The sequence below is a fragment of the Colossoma macropomum genome, unplaced genomic scaffold, assembly GCF_904425465.1.
Source record: "Colossoma macropomum unplaced genomic scaffold, Colossoma_macropomum, whole genome shotgun sequence".
NCBI classification, from domain to species: domain Eukaryota; kingdom Metazoa; phylum Chordata; class Actinopteri; order Characiformes; family Serrasalmidae; genus Colossoma; species Colossoma macropomum.
Window position 1 is genome coordinate 1,293,992 of NW_023494793.1, and position 11,981 is coordinate 1,305,972.

Sequence of the window (11,981 nt, forward strand, 5' to 3'; positions counted from 1 at the left end):
CTGTTGGAGGCTTCAAATACTGCTCCATCTTCCCGGTTCTTAGCTAGCATTAGCTAATTAGCTAGCAGACTGCACGGTTTTCGCTTGCCTCTGCGTCAAGTTTTGTAGTCATATGCTCATCTGCACGCAAGACCTGAGTTCGAAGAAACTCCTGGTACCATGTCGTGTCCTGTTGTTGTTTTATAACCATGCAACAAGACTTATTTATGAACGAGTCTTCTTTTATTCAGCTCACCCACATGGTGTGTACTCTTCATTCTGCGCTACACAACACTGTCTGTCACGTGATGCGCAGATCACATAAATGACGTATATCACAGTGCCTCTTGTTGCCGGCGCCGTCGTCGTCTTCCTCCTCCTCCCGCCGTCCCTCGCGTCACTCGGGTTACTCGGAGGAGCTCGGGCTTTGCGCTCCGCCCCCTCCCCACTCGCGGCTCTCTCCCTGCCGACCTGGTTTCTCACTCGCTTAATTTAATTCCCCTCTGGTCCATTCCCCCAGTCAGGTCTAACATCATTTCCCTCAGGTCTAAGATATGTTCGCTCATGTCTAGTACCGTTTCCTTCAGGTCTAATTCCATTTCCCTCTTGATTCCCCCTGTTTTCTTTGCTTCTGGTCGAATTTCTTTTCTCTCTGGTCCAGGGCCTCAGCCAGCTTCTTTACCCAGGGGTATAATTTCTTCTTCCCCTGGTCCAGGTCCTCAGTCAGCTTCTTTACCCAGAGGTATAATTTCTTCTTCCACTGGTCCAGCTGCTCTATAATCTTGTGAAGTTTCCTCTGGTTGAAGTTTATGGGCTCTTCATGTGAGTGGTCACTCGCTGAAGATGAACTGCTGGGTGCAGGTGATGGTTCCCTGTCAGACATTACACTGAAATATTAAATTAACTGTAATTTTGTCCATTTCACACAGCAGTTATTAAACCAACACGCTGCATGTATTAATTTTTTCTCATGCAAAGTTATGGAAAGTTTAAAGGCAGCCAAAGCATAAAACATTCCTTAATGTTTATTAATAAACTGAATTAAGCTGTGCTGAGCTTTATTTTTCATATTAACATGTATCAGTCATAACAAGCGTAATCTTTAATCTCTATGGTGTTGCAGCTGTGTACTTGTTTAATTATGTATATTAATGTGTACTGACCCTATTATGACTGACAGCTGTGTTTATTATTTTAATTTAAAAATAAGTGAACACAAATTACTAATATAAGGAAATTATATGATAATATAAATCTACTTTTTAAATGTATTCATTACTTTTTTTAATGTTTAATAAAAATCAGTTTCAATGTTTGAAATTGGGTTAACCATCTACTTCTGTGGTAAACATGTTTGACTTTAGCAGCAGAGCTGCCGTATCTGTAGATCAGGATTTCCTGTTTTGGTTAAACCCTTCCGGTCCAGACAATGGAGCAGGAGCTAGTGAGGAGTGGTCTGTTAGGATTGTGGAAAAGTCCCATTTCTCCACTCTTTCTGCCCTGCTGTCACTTTATTTTTCCAGACTTTTTTCTCGACTCCTACTAAACTATGAATGATAAAATAAAAAATGAAGATATAAAAAATGATCTAATCTTATTTTAATTTCATTAAAAATGCAACACTGGAATGTAAATCAATTCACAGTAAAGGTTTGAATGTGGTTCAGCTGTACCTTTCCAGGGTTTCCACTGGTTTAAAGTAAAAAGGCTCCACTGAGCAGCCACTCGCTACGGACTCCCACCTTTAGGAGGAAAATGTAAGAGTTATTACGTGTATCATTTCAATGTTCCCTGCATTTCAACCATACATTGAATTTACTGTATTTATAAAGCGCTGCTCTGTACAATGAAGTGTCTCACCTTTCTTCTTCAAAGGCACCCATTTCTAGATCTTCACACTTTTCTTCTTCAGTTAGATCCATTTCTAGATCTTCACACTGTTGTTTCACACTCCTCAAAGTACGACTGACTGGCGTAGTTCAGTTTCACCCTGTACTTTGCTCTCAAATTACAGCAACAGCCTTCTGAGCCGCCCCCTCTCCCACTACCGTCTCCCTCCTTTCTAGGCTTCTGGGAAATGTAGTTTCCCATTATGCTTATATAACATAACACAACATCTTCCCTTGTTTTAAAGAGAAAACTGGGTAACACTTCACTGTAGGGTTCACTGTAGGGTTCTGGCTACATGAAGCCTACATAAGCCTGCCATGTCAACTGACATAACCCTACACCTTGCTGTGATAGAGCTGCGCAACCGACAGACTGACAGGAGATCCTTTGATCCTTCAACTCTTCCCAGGGGGCCAGAAGAGAAGAGAGAAGAGAGAAGAGGGAAGAGCGAGGAGGAGAGAGGAGGACTGAATCTCTCATATTAAATTACAAGTTTATTAAATCCATCTGCACATATGGACCCCTTACTGTACATCTTGCACATCTGCACACCTTATTGCACATCTGGACACTCCACACCTGGACACTTTATTTCAGTACCAATACCTGCACATATTTATTCAGTGTTGTCGTTACATGCCGTTACCTGCGCCTCCTTGTACAGTCAGTATTGCACGGCCTTTTTCATCTCAGGATAGATGTTATTGCATATTTTTATATATTTCTAGTTGCATATATGCCTGCAGATTCCTGCCTCTTTGTAATAAAAGAGCTAGATTTATTTATAGTTGTCAATTCTGCTGAACCTGTACTTTCTTTTTTTCATATTGTACCATCTTTATTATTGTAACTGTACTGTGTTATTTGTGTTGACTGCTACTGGCTGCTAAATGTCCTTCGGGATCAATAAAGTATCTTTTTGTTTTATTTATCTATCCATCCATCCATCCATCCACACAAATGTTTACGAATGCTCATTCCAGTACACAGCATCTGTCATAAAAGCTACTTTAACTTTGATCTAAACTGGTGAATGTAACCCTGTGGAACAGCAAATAAGACCTTTTGGAATGAGCATTTATGTAGGGTTATGTCAGTTGTCATGACAAGCTTATGATTACATTTTACATTTACCAGAGCGACTTAAAAAGTACTTTGTTGTCCACTCAGAGAAAGTATCCTTATGGGGGAAACAGGTTAGGGGACCCACTGGCCCCTGAGCTCCGATACTGCTAGACACAGTACAAGTGCAAAACAATACATTTTCATACTGTATTTTCATGTATACATGTATTCACCTACATGAAGGCGTCATGTAACCTTATGAAGAGAATCCTACGGTAAAGTGTCACTGAAAAACGTTTAACCTACAGAAATATAAACTGTTGCTGGGAATTACTGTGTGACTGATGAAAAACAAAATATTTTAAAAAGAATTCTTCTGGAGTAGTAGTTCTGTTACAGTCCTTCTGTTAGTCCTCATATTTGAACTAATTCACATGATTTCTGTCAGTCTTTCAGGGGGGCTAGTGTTCCTTTTGGCTCTGTGATTAGGAAAGTCCATTGTTGTGGGCTCAGGTTGTTGTTTAGGGTCAGTCTTTCGTTTGTCAGCAACAGCAGGTACCGTTTGGTCAGGAGCTGGTGGTGGAAACTCCAGATCAACACAGTTCAGCCACAGTGCTTCGCCATTCTCCATCATGATCTCATATGAATGAGGACCCACCTGCTGTTCTACTCTGCCGAGTTCCAGCAGTGTGACCTCTGAGCCTCACTGAATCCCCTGGGTTCAAGTTTAAAAGGTGTCTCTTCTTCTCTTCTGTCCTGCAGTCTTGTCTGTTTGGCCTTTCGTGCCTCTTTGCTGCTCTTCACTGGAGTACAGAGTGGTGTGGTGAGTAGATCCTCATGAATAAGAAGGTTTGTACCAATCCTTCAGCATCTGTGCTGGTGATAATTCAGTCTCCACTGGTGCACGTCTGTAGATCATCAGACTTTTTGTAAAGTAAGTTCCTCTTGACTGAGATTCCTACCAGTCCATTTGAACTGGGAAAATTGAGGCGTTGGGCTGGAAACCCCACTCTTTGAAGAACTGCTGGAATATGTAGAAAATTGAGGACCACTGCAAATGTAGCCTTCATGAAGGCTGTGACTGCTTTGCTGTTTGGTGTCTGTAGAGTCACTACTCAAGGTAGTTTGATGGTCGTCTGTCTCTACTGTCTGACTTTTACCTTGGAGGTCCTACAGATCTGCTCCTGTCTTGTAATGAGGCCTGCTGGGTGCTGGATGTGGAGCCAGACATTCTGCTTGTTGCTGTTATATTTCAAGCACAATAGGTTGTTCACAGTCATGTGATTCCAATGTGAAATCCAGACGGAGGGCAGGAAGTGAAGAGCAGGATGGACAATATTACGAGAGAAAAATATCAGAAAGCCACATCGTATGCTGGACGTGATCCTTCTTTTATGAAGAGAGTGATTTGTCAGCTGAACTGAGAGACTCTCCTGCTACCCAGGCAGCAGATATGAGCAGCTACCTCATCTTTCAGACCTCCTTCTACTCAATAACACTAATGAAAGCACACAAAAGTGTGGAGGCACAACTTTATTGGCTGAGATTGGCCTCCTATTTGCCAGCTTCCTATTTGAACTTTCCTGTTTCACCTTAAATGGTGCAGCAGTTATTATTACAACACCTGACGCCAGACTGTAAGTGCTGCACCTGCAACTGATGAACTGAGCAGAGTACAACACCACACACCTCCCGACCACAGACAAAGGTTTTTTGGTGATCTTCTTGCATTTTTCACCCTTATGAACAACAACTTCTGGTACTTGATAAAAGCTGCTTGTGGTTTCTTGGCTAGATCGAGTTGAGCAACCATAAATAATGCAAACCAGAGACATTTAGAGATCTTGTGATCACTTTAACACAGTGACATGATATAACATTGTATGCAAACAGGCTGTGCACATGCTGCTGTATCCTGTGATATGTCTTTATTGGTCACAGGCCAGTACATAACTTCTCTCGCTTGCTGCTTATGCTTTACCAGATGACCTTTATACTTGGTGCCTTTGTGGACAATGTCATCCACCACAGTTAGGCTGGAGCTTTACGTCCCGTAATCAGTGAAGTCGGACAGTCCTCTTTCTGACAAGACCACTCATTCAGTATGGCTCAGTCTCTATATCTGCTCTGATCTCTCTGACCACACTGGAAGTGATGCTACTATCATATCCATGTCTGCACATGATGCTACATTTATCTCATGGTCTCCGTCTGCAGTATGAGAGAGTGTGATGAGGGTGTCAGTGGCAAACATGGACTAACAGGAGTGTAAATAAGATTTACAGCATCCTTTTGCAGTGTGACTAGCACTCAGTGTGCTCTCACTGGACAGTCGTTTGGCCATCATTGGCACTAGTGACTGGTGATCTGTCTCCAACGTTTAAACGTAAACAAATTGGTGGAATCTCACACACTAAGAGCTCCTTATGTAGTTAGTAATGACTGAAGTTTGTGGGAGGAGCATGGCTGAAACCCTCCTTCTTCCAATCGAACACCCTATAAATTCACATCCTCGCCTTCCGTTCCCGTGACAAAGTGTTCACTCCCCACCACCCCCCCATCTCCTCCCTGTTCCTCAGTCCTGCATCAGTCCTACTACAGCTATGAGGAGGTCTGGCCTTCTAGCTACAGGCAGAAGCTGCCCAGAACTCCAGCCCAAGTTCTCAGAGTTCTCCCCCTCCCTCAATCAGTCTCCCCTCATACTACCACCGCCATGTTGAAGACGCGGTCCGAACTCACAAATTCTATGTGTGCATCCCTTGTTTTGCTCCTATTATTGCTGATGAAGTGTATGCAGATGGTTGCCATGCATCACCATATCACCATACTGCTGAAGAAGAGCTGCTCACAAATCATTTTGGGAAGCATCTGCTGAAAACCCTGTTCCTTTGGTAGGATCATAGAACCTGAGCACAGGATCTGCAGTGGGTTCCACCACCTGTCACTGTCTGTTTTGTTCATGTTTTGTGGCACCTCACACAATGATGTCATCAATCATAGCTGAATGTGCTCGAACAACATCCTGATGGTTCTGTGATGAACCTCAGGTGCTGAAAGAGCCCCATATGGGCGGCGTAAGAACCTGTGATGTATTAAAGGTGCAGAGCTTTGAAGATTTCTCATCTAACTTCACCTTCCAGATCCCAGAGGATGCATCCAGTTTGCTGGATTTGCTGGAAAAGCACATTTGTCTATTAATGGCAGATAAATGGCAAATTAATCATCATATAGCACTGAAATTTCTTCTTACTCCCAACAACTTATTTCACTAGAAAACAAAAAATGGATGAAAATGGCATTTATTGCACTTTGAACCCCTTCAGTTACTGCAGTTTATTGATTAGCAACATCTGTATTTTTTGTCTTTTTTATGAATACAAATGTATCAGAAATAAAATATGGACCACACTGCAAAAAATGGTATCTTGTCAAGTGAAATGATCTGAAATCTAGTTGATATATCTAATATTTCCCTTTTTGAGATGGTTGTGCACTTATTGTAAAGTTATTTACCTTATTTATCTTGTTTTAGGTCATATTATTAAGTAAAATTATATCACTATACTGGCAGATAATGTTGCTGGTTTCAAGCACATTAATCACAACAAGCAAAATTATGGATACATTTACTAGTTAAAATGACCTAAAATAAGGAAATAATGTCTAGAAACAAGCTAGATAATCTCGAACTAAGCTTACAACAATCTTAACAGGAGAAATATTAGATTTATTAATTGTATTTAATATCATTTGATTTGAGAAGATACCATTTTTGCAGTGTAGCTGTTAAATTTTGGATCACTATTACTATTATTTATACGCGTGCATTGTTATTTCATTACTTTCATTTTGTAGTTTGTGATGTACATTTCACACTCGACTTTAAAGGATGTTCATGTGGCGCCTCCTGGTGGGAAATTATTATTATTTTATTTTTTTTAAACAGACGAGGTGAAAGCAGCAAGAGCTTCTCAAATAATGAAAGCAAAACTTTTTCTTCTGCTGCAGCTTCTACAGAGCTCACTTTATAACAAACCATAACTATTTGTCTAGACTGAACACACAGAGCGTCCAGATTCTCACCCTGAGATCACCTGAAAACACACATTACAGTTCTTTAAAAATACCAGGAAGATGATCCTCACAGCAGTTACTGCCATATCAGGGCTCTGTTGGGGGGCCAAAACGCAGTGTTTGTGGTGGGTTGAGGGCCGAAAAGACAAAACAGTGCACAACAAGGTAATTAGTTGCCATTACTGATGTTTAACAAATGGAGATGAGGATATAAAGGAGAGCAGCAGGCAGTGAAAGCCACCTGCAGTGTGCTTCATTCTTACGTTATCAGCACTACTGTCCTACATTATTCAGTGTTGTTTTAAAAGCTATAAATGGGGAAAGGTAACCTGATTCTGGGCTCCTTTGGGGGAGGGTCTCATTATCACTGGTTCTCCTTTCACACACAAGAATTCCGTCTTAATTGTGGACTGATTGTGCAATTCCATATGTCACTTTTCTGCACACAGGTTTGCAGAATGTGGCTTCATTTCCGCTGGATATAAACACTCAAGCGGTGAAGAGCAGCACTTTTTGATCCTCCCCCTCCATCATAAAGCTTGAAACGGGAAGTGACGCGATCAGTCGAAGCAGCCATGCTGTTTTGATGAAACGTTGTTCATCTTGAAAACTGCAGCAAAATGGTGCAGTGTTTGAGACTGAACACGCCCCTGACCCTTCATGATATATTTTAAGGAAAGACACATCAAGAGCTCAGAATAAGTTTTATAATTTTCCTTTTTTGAAATGTCACATCATGAGGAACTTTATTTCTGCAGCAGTTTGTCTAGCTAACCAGCTGCTCACTTCCTGAAACCCCACAAGAGTCCCTTCTGGCCTGCATAGCATTGCGGATGGCGTGCATTGTGGGTATTGTAGTACTGTAGTTTTTGTGACGTCCTCAGAGCTGACTGCACTTTTTAAAACTGCAAAAAATAAAAAGTGGCGAAAGGAAGTTCAGAAGGAAATACAGCCCTATTTTACAGGACTCCTTTGTGAACATTTGTGTCATTAGTTAAAAATGAGTCTTTCGTGTCAAATAGACATACAATTTTTATGCCAAGAAATCATACACTGCAAAAAATCTCTTAACAATCTTAAATCTACTTTAAAAATAGAATATTTCTCATTTTTAGATTGTAGTACGATTATTACAAGATTACAAAACTTGTTTCTAGATGGTTTTTACTTGTTTTGAGTCATTTTATTAAGTAAATGATCTCACTATGCTGGCAGATAATTTTACTGGTTTCAAACACATTTCTTAAAATAAGCTAAATCATCTGCCAGGATAGTCACATAATTCTGCTTAATAGAATTATCATTTCACTTGACAAGAGACCATTTTTTGCAGTGTTGTGGCTAAATCTGAAAATCTACAACACAACTTTCTCTCAGTCGGGATGATCTAGACAGCTAACTAACTGAGAGTGGTGGGAGTTATAGTTTATCTAAAGCTGAAATGGGTCAACTATAGGCCTGTTCTCACCACCGTAAAACCTGTGAACAGACTCAACTAGACTGAGAATATCTATTGTTGAAACCATTTAAGTACAATAACTCAAATCAGATTTTCTGAAATGAACATTTGTACAGCACACGTTAAACTGAAACCGCTGCTGACACAGACTAGACGATTTAACAATATGGAAAATATCCATCCAAGGTGGGAATGACTGACACACCCAATATGCAAAGTTATGAAGTTAGTTTAGACCTTGTGTTTTAATGCAATGTGACATCATTCAGGATCTGGTCAGAGCAAAGGAGCTTCCATTTCCATTTTACCTGCTTTACTTTTATTTGAGTATTAAACACAACATATTGGCTACATACATCACTAACAAAACTGATAACTAAAATGATCACTGTTATAAAAAGAACATTGATTTCTGTTGTTTATTCTGCATGCAGAATGAAAAGACCTATAAAAACAATGATAATATGAAGAAGAATAATATGATCACGCACAGCGCCCGGTGAGATCATCTGTGTGTCAGCTTTTATGTCCATAATTTCCTCATAAAACAGACTTTCTATTACGAATGGGCAGAGAAACTCAGTGAGGATATTGTAAACTGTATGTATAATTACGTATCAGTGCTTTACAACTTTGTATTGTGTTTACCGTCCAGCCCAAACCTATAAACATCAAACCTGCTGTCCTTTCAGAGGCTCAGTTCTTTGGATACTACATATTCATATAAGTCGAAGTCACTATCAACATCGTAATAGCTCTTCGTGTAGATATTCGTCCCTAAAGAGAAACAAAATTCAGAATGTGACTGATGTGGCACTGAATACACTGGAAAACTACACTGCTGAAGACAAAACTGTGTTCGTCAGTCTTACAGTGAAATATGAACATATGAAAAACTCATAGTTTATATTTAGGTGGTGCATAGTTCATCCGTTTGTCACTCACCTTCTGTAGGTGTCTTCTCTCTCAAGCTGTATTCTGGGGGGCTCTGTTCATTGGTCACCATCAAATCAGTGGTTGCTTTCTGCAGGTTGGTCATGGTTTTTTCCCTCAGGTCCAGGTTCTGTTCCCTCAGGTTCATCTTCTCGACCAGGTTCTTTTCCCTCAGGTTCATCTTCTCGACCAGGTCCTTTTCCCTCAGGTTCATCTTCTCGACCAGGTTCTTTTCCCTCAGGTTCATGTTCATTTCCCATTGGTCCAGGTTTTCTCCCAGCTTCTTTTCCCTCAGGTCCAGGTTCTGTTCTCGAAGATCCATGTTCTTTTCCCATTGGTCCAGCTTTTCTACCAGCTTCTTTTCCTTCAGGTTCAGGTCCTTTTCCTTCAGGTTCATCTTCTCAGCCAGGTTCTGTTTCCTCATGTCCAGGTCCTTTTCCCTCAAGTTCAGGTCCTTTTCCCTCAGGTTCATCTTCTCGACCAGGTTCTTTTCCCTCAGGTTCATGTCCGTTTCCCATTGGTCCAGCTTTTCTACCAGCTTCTTTTCCCTCAGGTCCAGGTTCTGTTCTCTAAGATCCATGTTCTTTTCCCTCAGGTCCAGCTTTTCTACCAGCTTCTTTTCCCTCAGGTCCAGGTTCTGTTCTCTAAGATCCATGTTCTTTTCTATCAGATCTAGTTTATCTGCCAGATTCTTTTCCCTCAGAGCCAGGTTCCTTTCCCTCAGGTCTAGGTTCTTTTCACTCATGTCCAGATTCTTGGCCAAATTCTTTTCCCTCCAATCCAGCTTTTCTGCCAGGTTCTTTTCCCTCATGTCCAGGTTCTTTTCCTGCACATCCATGATCATTTTCTTCAGGTGGAGCTTGTTGAAATTAAGAGGCTCTTCATGTGAGTGGTTACTCGCTGTAGATAATATGCTGGGTGCAGGTGATGATGCCCTGTCATGACTTACACTGAAATATTAAATTAACTGTATGATTAGATCCATTTGGCACAACACTTATTAAACCAATACACTACACTGAATTAATTTGAAGGCAGCCAAAAGTAACAAACATCCCTTAATGTCCATTAATAAACGGAATGAAAGCTGTGCTGAGCATTACTTTTGTATACTGTCTGCTGTTAGTATTTAAAGCTATGCTTATCATTTTAAAGTACTAATATAAAGTAAAAATAATTATTACAATGTACTAATATAAAGAAATTATATAGAAACATTAAACCTATTTTTAAATGTAAACATTGCTTCCATTCTTTTAATGTTTAGTAAAAACAGTTTTACTATTTTTTTTACTATTTGAGTTGACAGTCTCTTTAACCATCTACCTCTACTTGACTTTAACAGCTGTGCTGCAGTATCTGCAGAGCAGGATTTCCTGTTTCAGTAAAACCCTGATCTGATCAGTGTAACAAAGCAGGAACCAGTGAGAAATGTTCTTTTTCTCCACTCTTTCAGTGCCCTGCTGACTTTTGTCTCGTCTCTCGCTAAACTGTTTCCTCTCAGGGATTAAAAAATCTAATTTTATTTCAATTCATTTCATTAAAACTGCAATGCTGGAATGCAAATCAGTTCACAGTAAAAGGTTTGAATGTAGTTCAGCTCTACCTTTCCAGGGCTTCAACTGGTTTACAGCAAAAAGGCATCTCCCCTGAACAGCCACTCGCTACGGACTCCGGCCTTTCCATCATTGTGCTTTAGGAGAAAAAATTAAGTTATTAGGTGTATCACTGCAGTGTTCCAGCATGCACTGAATTTACTGTATTAATAAAGCACTGCTCTGTACACCGAACAACAACCTTCTGTAACAACAGCCTTCTGAGCTGCCCCTCTCCTACCTCCTTCCTGGTCTCCTTTGTAGGCTTCTGGGAAATGTAGTTTCCCATTATGCATGCATAACAATAATATTTTCTCCTTTTAAAAAGAAAGATGTTTAACCTACACAAACAAACTGTTGCTGGAAACTACTCTAATCACTGTATGATTGGTGAAAAACAAATAGAAAAAAAATTGTAGCAACTGTTACAATCCTTCTGTTATGAAGAGTTTCTCTCCAGGCAGCAGATATGAGCAGCTACCTCGTCCTCCAGACCTCCTTCTACTCAAGAACACTAATGAAAGCACACAAAAGTGTGGAGGCATGACTTGATCCATTTCTTGCATTTTTTACCCTCATGAACAACATCTCTTGGTACACTGCTTATACTCTACCAGACTTCATAGATCTTGCATGTATGATCTATTTGGTGCCTTTGTGGACAATGTCATCCACCACAGTGAGGTCAGACCTCGGACAGTCCTCTTTCTGACTAGGACACTCATTTAGTATGACTGTTTTCAGTGCTTTATCTTCTCATAAGCTTTAGTCTCTATATCTGCTCTGATCTCTCTGACCACACTGGAAGTGATGCTACTATCGTACCTATGTCTGCACATGATGCTACATTTATCCCGTGTTCCCTGTCTGCAGTACAAGAGAGTGTGATGAGGGTGTCAGTGGCAAACATGGACTAACAGGAGTGTGAATAAGATTTACAGCATAGTTTTGCTGTCTGACTGGCACTCAGTGTGCTCTCACTGGAC

The 11,981-nt window shown here is 40.5% G+C and overlaps 1 protein-coding gene across 1 annotated transcript; it reads right to left on the minus strand.

Annotated features, from left to right (window-relative positions):
* Positions 1-8,825: 8,825 nt before the first annotated feature.
* si:ch73-288o11.5 (chromosome partition protein Smc) lies at positions 8,826-11,231 on the minus strand. The gene is made up of 4 exons (XM_036578179.1): positions 11,198-11,231; positions 11,007-11,093; positions 9,413-10,350; positions 8,826-9,244 (listed from the first exon to the last, which is right to left on the minus strand). Exons 2-4 carry the CDS (start codon positions 11,087-11,089, stop codon positions 9,156-9,158), a joined length of 1,110 nt encoding a protein of 369 aa, XP_036434072.1. The 5' UTR covers positions 11,090-11,093; positions 11,198-11,231; the 3' UTR covers positions 8,826-9,155.
* Between the last annotated feature and the right edge of the window lie 750 nt (positions 11,232-11,981).

Excerpts from the sequence above, each read along its gene's own strand:
- si:ch73-288o11.5 (XM_036578179.1), bottom strand. The coding sequence starts at position 11,089 with ATGATGGAAAGGCCGGAGTCCGTAGCGAGTGGCTGTTCAGGGGAGATG. Across the intron at positions 10,351-11,006 it reads CCAGTTGAAGCCCTGGAAAG|TGTAAGTCATGACAGGGCAT; the intron begins GTAGAGCTGAAC and ends TTAATATTTCAG. Across the intron at positions 9,245-9,412 it reads AGAGAAGACACCTACAGAAG|GGACGAATATCTACACGAAG; the intron begins GTGAGTGACAAA and ends GTTTCTCTTTAG.